The sequence below is a fragment of the Macaca fascicularis genome, chromosome 14 (genome assembly GCF_037993035.2).
Source record: "Macaca fascicularis isolate 582-1 chromosome 14, T2T-MFA8v1.1".
Classification (NCBI taxonomy): domain Eukaryota; kingdom Metazoa; phylum Chordata; class Mammalia; order Primates; family Cercopithecidae; genus Macaca; species Macaca fascicularis.
Window position 1 is genome coordinate 100,083,208 of NC_088388.1, and position 16,323 is coordinate 100,099,530.

Genomic DNA, 16,323 nt, shown 5'->3' on the forward strand with positions numbered 1-16,323 from the left:
TTTTGTGGAATTGTTGCCATAGTAAAAATAATTTCAGCATGGGTTTTTGTAGGGGCTATGTTCTAGTCAGGCTCTTCATTCTAAAAAGACACTTAAAATGTTAAAATCAGTGTCATTATTTTAAAATACCTACAATGAAAGAGTGATAGCCTCTTTAGATCTTTGATAAAACAGGCCCTAAACTCAAAACACTGTATTTTTTTCAGCAGAATAAATTACTTGAATACTTTCAGCCCTAATTTTAAATGAATTCAATCAAATATATCATAGCATATGGTGACATAAATAAAACAATGAGACTTTCTAGAACCCTGGTTTCACTGTAGAAAATAGCCAGTTAGTTTGATAAAATTATAGCCAGAACTATGGCTTAATGAAAACAAAATAATAGCAATTACTATTTCTGAACGCCTGTATACATTTTTTTGGTTTCCATTTCTACTCATTACAAAGCACTGGGCAAAGGCAGGTTTAATCAGAGAGGTTAAATAACTTGCTTAATCTCATCCAGCTAGTAAGTGGCAGAGAAGGGGGGCACAGTCCTACATCAGCTATCTCCACAGTGCCCATCATCAAACACATGACTAGTTGTGGATAATTTAAGTTACAGGTTGACATGCCATGGCTACTTACAAGGCATAGTTTTGGCAAAAAAATATTGTTCATCATATTTCCATATCACCTGTATAGCAATAAATTATCTTAATGTTAAATGTGAAAAAATAGCATAGCATTGCCTTATTAAAAAGTGCCACATCTTTAAACATTAAACACACACAATTGTCACATAATTACTGATAATGGAGGTATAATGCTTTAGACTCAAATGGCTTTTCAAACCTTTTTACGGAAAATATTTTCATCTCAAGAATCTATTTCAATAACCTTCAAGTATTTCCTGATATGTAACCTGTCTTCTTATGATTTAGTGTCATTTTAGAGCTACCAGAAAGAACATGACCTGTAAAATGAAGATAATGGTTATGATGACTAAATAGTAATGGAGACATCAGTAGATAGGACTTTGTAGAGAAAAATATTTAGAAATTAGATATTTTCCATTTGGTGAAGCCATATTCTTTTTAAAAAGGTATTTTATTTTTTAAGCTTAGCATTAAATATTAAATCCTAGTGTTTAGACAACTACATTGCAGACAGAGATCAACATCAAAGATATCAAACATTTTAACAAAAGCCAAACCTGTGGCCACCACATTCTATTCCCTCATAGTTGAGTGAAATTAGAAAATTTTAAAGTTATGATGGAAATTAAATCTATGCTGGTGGAAATGATTTATATCATCAAAATATTGGTTTAATTCAAAGTAACAAGAATGAGATAATAAAATGACCACAACATCAACTGTTCCCTGAGTCCATCACTTAAGTATAAAGGGCTAATAATATTGTTTTTGTTTCTTGGGGGTTTTTGGATAGACCTACATTCATTTTCTTATGTCACACAGTTCATTCTGAGAGGTGTCACTCTCACAGAGGTAGATTTCCTGTAACTATTATATTTGGGAGATGTTAAAAATACTTCTCTTGGGATGACGTTTGTGGGGAAAATATACTGAAAGCCTTTTCAATAAGATTTAATGCAAATGAATTACTGACACATAAAGGTGTTATTTAATATTTACTTTAAAGTTAGTACCTTTGTGCTGCACATGTATCAGTAAAATTGTCTGTAAATGTTTTGCGTCTATCTAGTATATGTTGAGTGTACAGATATTAAAACGCCTACCTATCAGGCACTGTAATTTATACCTACTACTGGACTGTAACTTTCCTGAGTTAGATAGTCTTTCTTCAGCTCCAAATTCTCATAAGGCTTATTGGCACATTTTTCTTGTGCTAATACCAGGTACTCAATCAATATTTGTTGAATGAAATTAGAAATGAAGAAAGTTTTTATACTGAGGTTTACAGTACAAAACAATTTAAGGCTACGTAAACGTGAGAAATAATTGTTTTGTGGAATTTTTCCTAGGGAGAGAAATAATATTCCATTCATTCAGTTTAAAAACTTAGAACAAGAAATCTAAAGTATTGTCCTTAAGACACATACAATACACTTCTATTCTTCTATGTTATAGTCAGTAAAGGGAGAGATCTCACAAAGTAGGAAGCAAAGGTGGAAAGTTTAAAAGAGATGAAGATATTTGATAAAGCATGGGAGAAGGAAGTGATAAAGTCATGGGTACAGAAATATGCAAAAATGTAACCAAAGAATGATCAAAATCTACTGTAATACCAAGACAGAGACAACATGTCATTCAACTCTCAGTCGACAAACACTATTGTCCACTTTATGTGGCTCCCAGACTCCTAGGAGAGTCACAATTGTAAAACAACATGCTACTGTAACTCAAATGTGCACAAAGTGGCAGGTGAACTCTAGGAGAAGGCAAATTACTACTTGAAAGACTCAGAGATTTTACAGAAATGACATTTGGCTGAGTCTTGAAGGTTGAAACACGCATATGGAATTAGCATCAAAGGGGAAAATTCTGGCAGAAATTTGATGGTAAAAAGATCTGCATGGCTGAAACATAAGAGGAATTCATGATAGTGGAGGATAAAGAGGAGAAAGGTATGTGAATTGATACCTCCCTCCTCCTCCTCTCCCTTTCTTCTTTCCTTTGATTTGAAAAGATGTTAATAAGCTCTGACCAAAAGGAGCAATTGGCAGGAAAGATATTTTATTACTTTCAAAGGTGAGAGAATTGAAAATCAGTAAGGGTGACTAACTTTCAACATGCCACAGGTGGTAAGGAGTACAGTTAGGCCATAATCTTCTGATTTCTTATTTCCTCTTGTAATACCTCATTAGAGGACAATTCTCTCCCCAAAAAAGATTATTTTAAAAACCTACAAAATCCACAATACTATTTGTATAATGATACGAATCTACTTATTAACTTCCTAAGAGATTTGTGTTTCCAATCTGGAAAATGGTCTTAACATATGAGTTGTTTTGCCTAGTTTGAAGAACATCAATCTATTTTAGTGGTTTTAAACTCTTTCTACATTATTTGCATTAAAAATACTTTTGAAAATCTGATGAAAGTTACGAATTTCATCCTCACACAAATATACTTAGACAAAATTTTGCATAACATTTTAAATGTTCATTTTTGGAAATATAATTGAGACAAAGGGAGTTACCTAGAAATAACTGATATAATAGCTTTGTATTATTACATGTAAGATTTTTTTTCTCTTAAGTAGATGATTTGTTAGATGCAAAAGTTAAAAATTCTCACCTACATGGTATGAAATAATATGGATAAGATATAGTTTAACAATTTTAGTACTTTTTCAGTCTTGTAAATTCTTCAAGAAAATATGGGTACACAAAACAGCTAAACATTCTAATTATACTTTATAAAGGAAAATAATTAGAACCTCACAATTTTTCTCTTAAATTTACACACTATGATATGTTATAAATGTAAGGCTTTCAGAAGAACATTATAAAAATTCAAGACCTCATAATCCTGACAAAACAAAAAGACATACCACAGAATTTAATTCTTTAAAAGAAAAAGATGACATTCACTTTTTATGAAAGAGAAGGGGTTTCACCATCCCTGCCAATATCTTGGGTAATTGTGCAGCAATAACTTCAGACATCATTTCTGGAAATTCAACACTCAGTGCCCGGGACTGGATAAATGTATTCAAGCAGTACAGATGAAGTTGTTTGACAAGCTGTTGGTTTAACAAACAAGTAGAAAACATGTAATAAAAATAATAAATTCATATGCTATTCAAATATGGCAACTTATTTTTCTAACTATAATATAAATACTTCTCAAGGTGTTTTCTTCTTACCACAATGAAAATAACTCCCACCATTTTCTAGAATAATATGTAAAATGTTACATACTTGTGATAGGACATTCTGATATTACGGAAAGATTTATTTAAATAAATGAAAGTTATTCATAATTCCACAGGATAAGCTGTGTAAACATTTTGGTATATTACTCAAGTTTTTTTTCTTTTTATACATGTGTACAGACATACCCAAATATACACACGATGTTACACATGTTTCATAAATTCTATTTGCTAATCTGGCTGTTTTATATAACATATTGATTCTTCCTATGCCAATAATCCAACATCGTTTAATCTAATTTTTATCAAAGTAATTCATGTGTATAGTGTTAAAAGCCAAGTAGTACTACATGATTATAAAAACAAAAGCAGCAGCAGCAGCAGCAATACAGCCTTGCAGTTTCCTGATAGACTTCTTCCCATCCCTATTCCAGCCCTGTAGACACAACTACCTTCAACTTTTTGTAGCCTGTGTCTTTTGATATTTATTTCTATATTTCCACTAAAGTTAGGTTTAGTTTCTACTATGGGAAATGAAGAAAATGAAGTTCTCTTATACTAGACACTCTCTTCCTCAACTATGTACACGTTCTCTTCTTCCCAGAGAAAGCTTTTAGCTCAATTTTTAGCTAAAGGCAATATCCAGCATTTATATTATAAAGATTTTTAATGGTTTTCTGCTGGATTGCATCTCCATTCTTATGACTCATTTTTATTTTGCAGAAGTGAATCACCTCGTGTTCTTGTTTGTTTTGTTTTCTCTACATTTGTCACAAAGTCATAGTCAAATGCGCCAACAGAATTGTAAAAATCACCTCAATTACAGTCATACTTACTGGTAATCTCTCAGTTCCATTTATTTTTCCTGGAGCTGGTATCCTAGAACCCTTTGTATTACTGTTCCCATCTAGACTACTGCTCTGCACAATTATTGTGTTGGGACATCACTTTGCATCTCTCTTGGGGTGGATCTTTGGCTTAGTCCCATGTTTTGTTGTAAGACATCCTGTAGCAATTCTTGAGAAAGGTTGTATCTGAGGTAAACTCTAGGAGACCTTGCACGGTTGAAAATACTTCCATGCTGCCATTGTACTTGTTCGATGGTTTGGCTAGGTATGAAATTCTTTGAAGATTTTCTTTTCCGTGAAATTCTGAAGGCCTGCTCCACTGTCTTCTGGCTTCCAGTGTTGCTGCAGAGAAGTCCAACATCATTCTGAATCCTGATAACTTCTGTGTGATCTGTTTCTTTCATTGCTGGTATACTTTAAAATTTTCTCTTCATTTCTGGCATGCTACAGTTTTACAATAAGGTACCTTAGTTCAATTGTGCAGTGCCTCTACACTGGACCCTTATTGTTAGAAAACTCGTGTATTTCAGTTCCAGCAACTTTTATGATTTCTTACATAAATTTCTCTCCTTGATTTTCTCTATTTTTTCTTCTGGACATTCCTATTAATTGGAGGCTAGAACTCCCTGGATACTAAATTTACTATAACTCTTCTTTCTAATTTTCCATGTTTTGATCTTTCACTTTTCCCCAGATTTTCCCTTCCATTTCAGCCCTTTCAGTGAATTTTTAATTTCTGCCTTTCTTCATTTAATTATCCAAAAGTATTTTCTTGCTAAATGTTCATTTAAAAAATGTTTTCTGTTCTCATGTCATGGACGCCATATCATTCTTATTTCTCTGAGGATGTTAGAAGTTTTCTTCTGTTCTCTGCACTGGTGTTTTTTTCCTTCAAGTGTCTTTTTATTTTGCTTTCTGCCTTTCATTTTAGAGGCTTTACTCAAATAGCTCATAATCTTGGCTGTCTGTTCATATTCAGGAGTAAGACCTCAAAAGTTGACCTAGTGAGTGGATAGCGTTTTTATGCCTTCACTGTCATTTTAATGTGATCTGAACATAGTAGCAATAAAAGCTTGTATTTCATATATCTTGACAAACCACAGATATCTTGTCTTAGTAATCCACTTCTGGTGTTAGGCATTTCTTGTTTGTTTTTCTTTTTTTCCCCTCTGCTATGGTGAACATCCTTGCATGTATATTACATTTGCCTAATAATTTCTTTAAGATAAATTCTAAAAAATAGAAACTTGAAAAGCATGCAAATTTTAACTTTTGCTATATATTGCCTGATTGCCCATCCATCAGCAATGCTATTTATAATTCCATTTAAAATGGCATGAGTCTTATTTTCCACATACATACCTTTGTTTTTACTATATATATAAAATCTTTTATAATTTTAGGCACAAATATTTTAGAACATATTCAGGAAATGTACCATAATTTCTATCAGCTATTAAATTACCCTCAAATTATACAAATACTTGTAAAAGAATATTTGGGTGGTCTATACTGAAAATGAAAACAAACTATATAAAGTCTGAGCAGCGTGATGCAAACACTTTTAAAATACAAGTATTAATCTGAGAAAATCATATAAAGTAAAATTGATATGTAACATTTATAAAGTTATAGAAAATCAGAGAATAATCATTGATATTCTGGAATCAACCAAATACTTACATCATGCAAGTTATCAAGAAGTTTTGTAAGTTGATAGAAACGCTGTGAGCTAGACACAACTCCTTTTTGCCTCAAACCAATTGCCTTGATGAGCTCTCTAATGTAGCTTGACCTCATCTCCTCAAACTGGGTTTGACTTCGTAGTCCTTCCAAAGGAACTGTAAGAAGACAATTAAAAGTGGCAGTTATGTTTAAAAAGATGACATTAACAACTTATAACACATATTTGTAAGATATATAAAGATTTCTTCTGATATATGACTAGAAAAAAAACACCTTATATAGGAAAGAGATCATGTTATTGATAGTATCAGGACATATGCACTTCTAGTTCACTGGAAGAATATAAGAACTAATAGGTATAGTAAAGAACACTTCAGCTGACCTATTTTAGACCTGTATCAATGGATTCTGCATTTATCTTAGCATTTGCTCAAAAGAGCACCTGGCCTTATTCTACATGCTTCTTGAATACTTGGTTTGATTTAGTTTACAGCTGCATGTAATCTGGATCCTTTTTGTCCCCTTCTTTTTAATGAACACTTGGATCTCTTAGTAAACTTTTGTCTTCTTTATATAAATCTCAAGTATTTGTCATTAAGATTATTCCTAGACGATTTATATTTTTGTTGTAATTTTAAAAATTGCCTCATTAAATTTTCCAATGCCTTCCTGCTGATATGGGAGAAAAGTATTAATATTTAAATATTTATCTTATATCCAGCCACTTTGTTACATAGGGATATCTTGGAGACATAGCTGGTTTGGTTCCAGACCACTGCAATAAAGGAAATATTGCAACAAAGTGAATCACATGCATCTTTTGGTTTCCCAGTCTACAGAGAAGTTATATTCACACTACACTAGAATGTATTAAGTGTGAAACAGCATTATTTAAAAAATGAACATAACTTAACTAAAAAAATACTTTATTGCTAGAAAACGGTAACAATCATCTGAGTCTTCCATGAGTCAAATATTTTTGCTGGTGGAGGGTCTTGTCTACATGTTGATGGCTGCTCATTGGTCAGGGTGGTGGTTGCTGAAGGTTGGGGTGGCTATGACAGTTTCTTAAAATAAGGCAACAATGAAGTTTGCTGCATCAGTTGACTCTTTTGTGAATAATTTTTCTGTAGCATGCAATGCTGGCAGTTTGATGGCATTTTACCCACAGTAGAACTTCTTTCATAACTGGAGTCAATCCTCTTAAGTCCGGCTGCTGCATTATCAACTAAGTTTATGTAATCTTCGAAATCCTTTGTTGTCATTTCAATAATGTTCATAGCATCTTCACTAGAAGCAGATTCCAACTCAAGAAACCACTTTCTTCGCTCATCCATAAGAAAAAACTCATCTTTCAAGTTTTATGAAACTAGTGCAATTCAGTCATGTCTTCAGGTTCTACATCTAATTTTAGTTCTCTTCTTCTTTTCACACATCTGTAGTTATTTCCTCCACTGAAGTTTTGAACTCCCTCAAAGTCATCCAAGAGGGATGAAATAAATTTCTTCCAAACTCTTGTTAATTTTGCTGTTTTCACCTTCTGCCATGAATCATGAATGTTCTTAATGGCATCTAGAATGATTAATCTTTTCTAGAAGGTTTTCAATTTACCCACATCCATCAGAGGAATCACTGTCTATAGCAGCTACAGCTTTACAAAATATATTTCTTAAATAATAAGACATGAAAGTGGAAAATTACTCTTTGATCTATGAACTACAGAATGAATGTTGTGTTAGCAGAAATGAAAACATTAATCTCCTTGCATATCTCCATAAGAGCTCTTGCCTGACTTGGTGCACTATCAATGAGCAGTAATATTTGAAAGTAGTATTCCTTTCTGAGCAATAAGTTTCAACAGTGGATTAAAATATTCAGTAAACCATGCCGTAAACAGATGTGCTGTCATCCAGGCTTTGTTGTTCCATTCATAAACAGCAGAATAGATTGAGCATAATTCTTAAAGGCCTTAGGATCTTCAGAATGATAAATGAGCATTAGCTTCAGCTTCAAGTCACCAGCTTCATTAGCCCCTAACAAGAGAGTCAGCCTGTCCTTTGAAGCTTTGAAGCCAGAAATTGACTTCTTCTCTGTAGTTATGAAAATCCTAGATGACATCTTCCTCCAATGGAAAGCTGTTTTATCTACCCTGAAAACCTGTTTTTTAGCACAGCTACTTTCAGAAGTAGCGATAATCTTACCTAAATCTTTTGGATAACTTGCTGCAGCTTCTACATCAGCACTTGCTGCTTCATCTTATACTTTATGTTATGGAAATGGCTTCTTAAACCTCATGAACCAACTTCTGCTAGCTTCAAACTTTTTTCTCTTCCTTCCTCACATTTTTAGCCTCCATAGTATTGAGGAGAATCAGGGCCTTCCCTCTGGATGAGACTTAGGCTTAAGGGAATATTGTGGCTGGTTTGATCATCTATTCAGACCACTAATACTTTCTCCATATCAGAAATAAGGCTGTTTTGCTTATCATTCATGTGTTCACTGGAATAGCACTTTTAATGTCCTTCAAGAACTTTTCCTTTGTATTTGAAATTTGGTTAGTTGCTTGGCTCAGGAGACCTAGTTTTTAGCTTGTATCAAGTTTTGACATGCCTTCCTCATTAAGCTTAATCATTTCTACCTCAGACTTGCAACTCTTTCTTTTACTGGAACACCAAGAGGCCATTCTAAGATTGTTAGTTGGCCTAATTGGTTTTTTTTTTTTTTTTTTTTTTGAGACAAGGTCTTGCTCTGTTGCCCAGGCTGGAGTTCAGTGGCACAATCTCAGCTCACTGTAACCTCCACCTCCCAGGTTCAAGCAATTCTCCTGCCTCAGCCTCCTGAGTAGCTGGGATTACAAGTGTGTGCCATCATTTCAGACTAATTTTTGTCTTTTTGGTAGAGACAGGGTTTCATTGTGTTGACCATGCTGATGTTGAACTCCTGACCTCAAGTGATCTGCCCACCTCAGACTCCCAAAGTGCTGGGATTACAGACATGAGCCACTGTGCCCAGCCTTGGCCTAATTCCAATATTGTTGTACCTCAGGGAACAGGGAGGAAAATTACAATTTCTTAAACCTATATTTATCCCATGCACCCCAATCAAAACTTGGTTTCCATTTCCCCTAGAAAAAAAAGGCCAGAGATACAAACTTATGAAAAACAAGTAAGTTCATTCTTTGGTTTTTGAGTTTTCAGGATCTTGTACATAAAGGGGACTGTGAAGAGTAATTCTGGCAATTCAGTATATCCATGCAAATTTTTGTCAATTGAAAACTCCAGTATGTACATCTATATGTATATCTAGAACCTCTTTTTTAAAAAAAATTGTATACATTTAAGGAATATCTGTGCAGTTTTGTTACGTGAATATATTGCATAGTGATATCTGGGCTTTTGGTATAACAATCACCCAATAATGCACATTGTATCCATTAGGTAATGTCTCACCCCCGTCCTACCTTTCCAGCCTTCCAAGTCACCACTGTCAATTATTCCACACTCTATGCCCATGTACATGCATTATTTAGCTCCCACTTATAAGTGAGAACATGTGGTATCTGACTTTGTTTCTGAATTGTTTCACTTAAGATAATGACTTCCTGTTCCATCCATGTTGCTGCAAAAGACACACTTTCATTCTTTTTGATGTCTGAATAATATTCCATTGTGTGTGTGTCTGTGTGTATGTATATGTGTGAATACATCATATTTTCTTTATCCTATTATCTGTTGATACACACTTGGATTGATTCCCTATCTTTGCTATCATGAATAGTGCTGCAATAAACGAGTGCAAGTATCTTTCTGATATAATGATTTCTTTTCCTTTGGGTAGACATCCAGTGGTGGGACTGCTAGATAGAATGGTAGTTATATTTATAGTTTGAGAAATCTCCATATGGTCTTCCATAGAGGCTGTACTAATTTTCTGGAGCTACTTCAAAGAGCAGTCATTTCAAACCTTCACAACTCTCTTTAAGGTTACCAACCAATCCCTATATTTCCCTCAGCTGTAAACATGAATGTAAATTTATTTTTTCTCAATTTGTTCATGGCAAATCCCTTTACTAAGATTTTAGTGTAATTTTTTTTTTTTTTTTTTGAGACAGGGCCTTAATCACCCAGGCAGGAGTACAGTGGCGCAATCATGGCTCACTGCAGCCTTGACTTCCTAGGTTGAGGTGATCCTCCCACCTCAGCTTCCCGGCTACCTGGGACTATAGACACTTGCCACTACGCCTGGCTAAATTTTTGTATTTTTTTTTTTAGAGATGGGGTTTTGCAAGTTGCCTAGGCTGGTCTCAAACTCCTGGGCTTAAGCTATCTGCCTGGCTTGGCCTCTCAAAGTGTGATTAGAAATGTGACCCACTACATCTGGCCTTTAGTGTAATTTTGGTGAGAACAATGGTAAAAATGTTTGTTCAACCTACTGTCTATTCCTGGAGATTTATATTTTCATTTTTAATGGCAAATGAGAGGTTTAAGTTCATAACTACCAAATCATCAAAGTTTTACTTTGCCAATCTTCTTGCATTTATAAAAGGTATTTTCTACTTGAGATTGAAGATTATTTCTATTTCTTCTAGTTTGTTTTTTAATTATTTGAGTGTTTACATTTAACTCAATTATCTGTTATTCAAGGATATAATTTGAGCTATATATCCAAACTTTTTTTTTTCCAAATATAAAACTATTTTTCTTAACATTTATTTGTTTCATACTCATTGATTTGTGGTTTCCACTATACTATTTATGTTCTAATATATACTTGTCTGATTTGCCCAAAAGTTCAGTATATCTCTTCTCCCATGCTGTATTAATTATAGTAGCTTTCTAATTCCATGCATGTTTTTATAATGCTTATCTATTTAGTTTTAAAAATAGATTTTCAATAGGTTTGTCAAATTCACCCTCTTCTCCCAAAATCTCATTAGAATCTTGATTAGAATCTGTGGAAAGCATAAGTACTATTCATTAAATAGTTTCTTTTTCTTTCTTTTTGTGAAGTGGCAAGTGGCTAAAAATCTTACTCTCTATGGCATGTGAGTGGAAGTTGTACGAATCTCACTTGCTTTTCTTACCACTGCTCTAGTGATCGCCTAAGTTTCTAAGTGACAACAATGAGCAGTGCCTCCCTGTTGATTAATTCCATTGTTGTTTAATCCCCCAGCATAATGTTGCCTATCCATAAACAGAGAATTATGTTAAGGATATAAGCCAATTTGGAAAATCTAGGACTCTGTGGCATAAGGGCTATAGGATTCATTCCTTCATGCAAAGAAGGGCAGGAGCTAATTACGGTGTTATTAAATGTATTCCAGTGGACTCTCTGGGCCGGTTCCACGTGAATATTCTTTCTCCACTTGATGCTCTGTCACCAAATTAGGCTTGAAATTCCTCGTCCAAATAGGGTTCCCAAGAGAGTTATGTATTGATCCTTGTCTTTGCATAGATTCCATGAGGAAGCCTTCATTTTAGGGTTTAGCTTCCCTGCCCTTCCCTCCTGATCTGCACCCCCCAGCCATTTGAGATTTGTGTCTTAGAAAGAAGTCCCTGTAATGATGTTGCTGAGAAAGACCTTAGGCTCACCCTCGGCCTGAGGTCTTAGCTCCCTGTGGTTCTCACACAAATCACAATGAATCAAGGAAGCATCGGTTTGTACATTTGAGGGCTGATCCTGCCTATGCAAGGGTCAAAGCAGTTGCTTTTTCTTTCTTTTTAAACTTCCCACCCAGACCCTTGGGGATCCACTGAGGCAGAGGTAAGTATGTTCCTTGGATATAAGAAAAAGTGGAACGGATATTTGCCTGTCCTTCTGGCGATCAACGCAATGCTTTATAAAACATCATTTCCTCTTTCTTCTGGGCCTATAGCTAGGCTGTATTTCCCAGCCTTTCCTGCAGCTTAAGTGCCTTGGAATGTGGGTGAAAGTGATGTATGATAGTTCCAGATCTAGCCTTCAAAACCTCTCTCACTCAGTGCTCATTGCTAGTCACGTCCAATAGAGGTTTGCAAGCCACGAGGAAAGGGTGGAGCCACTGGCTAGAAGGAGCCTGGGCGTTTCTTGCTAACTCACTGGACTGTGTCTGTGATAAAGAAACCACTATTATATTAAGATGCTAACCTTTATAGTTACCTGTTTTAACAATTTATCTTGACATCACAAAAATAATTCTAAACAAAATTATGTATTTTATATAGCAAATACTTTGGGGATGGGGTGAGAGTGGTGGTAGAAAAGAGTATGGTTTGTGCTTATCCAATATTAATTGCAGTCGTGTATCACTGAATGATGGGTATATATTCTGAGAAATGTGTCCTTACACAATTTCATCATTGCGTGATTGTCACAGAGTGTACTCATACAAACCTAGATGGTATAGACTACTATACACCTAGGCCTTATACCTAGGCTATGAACCTGTACAGCATGTGACTACTGAATACTGTAGGCAACTGTAACAGAGTGATAAGTGCTTGTGTATCTAAACACAGAAGGGGCATAGTAAAAATCCAATATAAAAGATAAAAATGGGACACTTGCATAGGGGACTTAACATGAATGGAGCTTGCAGGACTGGAAGTTGCTCTGCGTGAGTCAGTGAGTGAGTGGTGAGAGAATGTGAAGGCCTAGGACATTACTATACACTACGATAGACTTTATAAACACTGTGCACTTAGGCTATACTACATTTATAAAAATATTTTTATTTCTTTTATAATAAATTAGCTTTACCTTACTGTAACTTTTTTACTTTATAAACTCTAGTTTTTTAACTTTTTGACTCTTGTAATAACATTTAGTTAAAAACAAAAACACATGGTACAGTTCTCTTTCCTTCTTTCTTGTTTTAGAGACAAGTTCTCACATGTTGCTTCGGCTGGACTTGAACTCCTGGGCTCAAGTGATCCTCCCAAGTAGCGGGGACTACAGGTACATGCCACCGTGCCTAGCTTTCTTTCTCTCTATCTTTATTCTATAAGGTTTATCTACTTCTAAATATTTTTTTTTTTGCTTAAACTTTTTTGTTAAAAACGAATACCCAAAACACACATTAGCCTAGGCCTACACAGAGTGGGAATCATCAATATCACTGTCATCCACCCCCACATCTTATCTCACTGGAAGGTCTTCAGGGGCAGTAACACACATGGAGCTGTCATCTCCTAGGATGACGATGTCTTTTCTGGAATCCCTTCTGACAGACCTACCTGAGGCTGTTTTGCAGTCAATTTAAAAAAGTAGAAGTAGTGACTCTCAATAGAAAACTATAGTATAGTAAATACATAAACCAGTACGAGTTGTTTATTATCACTACCAAGTACTATGTACGGTACATAATTGTATGTGCTATACTTTATATGACTGGCAGCACAGTAGGTTTGTTTACATCAGTATCACCACGAACGTGTGATTAGTGCATTATGCTATGATGTTATGATGGCTATAACGGGACTAGGTGATGGTAATTTTTCAACTGCATTATAATCTTAGGGAACCATTGTATATGTGTTCCATTGGTGACCAAAATACTGTTATGTGGCACATGACTGTAGTTTACATTACTGAAATAGGTGAATATGAAAGAGTAATTAAATCATTTTATCTAAAATAAAAAGAAATTGATAAGGCTATTTTAGTATTATATAGTAGGTAAAAGACTAAAAAAATCAAGTAATTGTATTAATGTCTATAACAATATATTGGGTATTTCTTCTTTATACTTATAAGCCAAAATGTCTACCTCATATATAACTATATAATCATATTGTTTGCAACTTTTCTAATGAATTAAGAAACTAAATATCTTGCATTAAGTTACTTGAACTCACTCACTTGTATTAAGAAGTAACAATACTTTCATACAGAGGAACTCTTCTTGGCTAACTTGAAGCTTGACAAACTCCTGTGGGATCTGCCACATGGTAAGGCATAATGAATAGAATGATGATTCTTTCATCCGCTGTCTTGCACCACACACAACACACAAAAGAAAAAGCAACAGGAAAAAAAAAAAAGTGTCTCAGCCAGTTTAGGTAATTTATCAGGGAATATGATTTTGGTAATTACCTTACATATTATTGAGTATGACTACACTTTTAATAAACAAACCCAATATTTGGAATTTTAAACATCTTCTGAACTTTTTACAATACTGAATTTTTGAGGTTAAGAAATCTTAAAATTAGAAAATTATATGAAATACACAGTGACCAAGATTAACATTGTTTCTCATTTTTATTATTACATTTTAAATACCTAAACCAAGAAAACAGAGCAGGGGTGTAGGAGTTGAGAATGTGGAGCTGAAGATTGCTCAGAAATGTTTTATTTACTTACAATTTATTTTCTATGAAAACATAATTATATAATTTTGTGTGCAATTAAACAGGAGAAGTCAGTTCACAGAGCTTACCATATTTTGAACTTTTCTAGGGAAACATACAATGATACAGAAAAGACTAAAAGAGGACATTGGCAAGCATTAATGAATGGACAAAGTTAAACACAAGTGCTGAAGGCTGAGAAAATTTAATTAAGGCATTTTCTCAACCATGTGTTGTTTTATAATGTCCACATTAGTCAAATGAAGCTAGCAAAAATAATGAAAAGAAAACTAGATTTTGACTCAAAAGAGAGAATGAATCTCACTGTCATTCAAATTATTTGGCAGATTATATAATTCTTCTGAGAGTCAATTTTCTGAACTGTACAGTGAAGAATGCTGATTTCTTAATTATCTCAAGGAATTGTTGGATAAAATATAATGAAACATGAAAATTATCTAAAAACTGTAAAGACTTATAAAAATCTCAGCTATTTGGGATTTAAACATAAACTGGTCTTACTTTGTAAAACCACTGCTTTCAGTGTGAGTTACATACTTCTAAGTCAGCATTCACCATTAGAACAATATAAACATTACCATGAAAAGATGCTTATTCAGTTAAAGGTTATATGTAGAAAATCAATTGAAATTATTTAAATATAAAGCAAATTAAAATATTTATCTTTCAACTTTTAAAATAAATTGCCAGTCTAATTTGTCATGTACGAAGAAAGAGGTTTTTACTTTTTGAATGTAAGTCAATAACAAAAATATTTCTCATTTATTTTATGATTGTCAGTACCAAGCTATAACATTTTAAATTGATAAATGAAACATTTAAGTTTATCTTTAAATATATTACTTGATACATTCTTGGTGTGTAAGAAATTTGGATTTGATACAACTATATTTTGAAATGAGAAAAAAGCTCCAAATATCAAATTACCATAAAATGACATTAATATCATCATATCAAGAACACTAAATATGTGATCATCTATTGAAATACAACTTTCAAAATTATCCTATATGTACACTTATAATAACAAAAACAACAAAAGTTACTACTTACTCATTCAGTATTAGATCAGGTGCAAAATACAGCATCTGCCCACTGACATGTTTGTAGGATCTCCATCCTAAACCAAACACCATTAAGCTCATCCAAGAATACTGAATGAGAGTTATCTGGTCATCAATATGTAAGTTTCGAAAACCTACAAAACAAATTTAAAAATACAGTGACCATAAAAATGACTGGATTATATAAAAAATGTTGAAAATACATATAAATCTGAAAATAGGTATAAGTAGGGTAATGTTTTCAATCTCAACATATTTTACAGTGAAAATCAGAAAACATTAATAAATAATACAGCCTAAAATATCAGCAACTTTGGAAGTCACTTAAAATCAGTCACTATGATTTAGCATTTCTGGGATTTTGCTAAGTGAATCCATTATCCATCCCTCATTCATGCAACACACATTTAATGAGAACCATTCGTGTGCCAGGCACTGTATAAAAATGAAGATGAGTAAGACTCAATCCTAGCCTCAAAAGAAGATCACAACTCAACAGGAGAAACAAGCACATGAGTGCTGGGG

The 16,323-nt window shown here is 33.9% G+C and overlaps 1 protein-coding gene across 1 annotated transcript in view; it reads right to left on the reverse strand.

Annotated features, from left to right (window-relative positions):
- Nucleotides 1-1,079: 1,079 nt before the first annotated feature.
- PGR (progesterone receptor) overlaps nucleotides 1,080-16,323 on the reverse strand; it is a 92,853-nt gene continuing 77,609 nt past the window's right edge. Inside the window, exons 5-8 of the mRNA XM_045371127.3 lie at nucleotides 15,788-15,932; nucleotides 14,223-14,353; nucleotides 6,381-6,538; nucleotides 1,080-3,717 (exon numbers count right to left, since the gene is read on the reverse strand). Of these exons, the coding sequence (XP_045227062.2) occupies nucleotides 3,562-3,717; nucleotides 6,381-6,538; nucleotides 14,223-14,353; nucleotides 15,788-15,932 (590 nt within the window). The 3' untranslated portion in view covers nucleotides 1,080-3,561. The remainder of the gene's footprint in view (nucleotides 3,718-6,380; nucleotides 6,539-14,222; nucleotides 14,354-15,787; nucleotides 15,933-16,323) is intronic.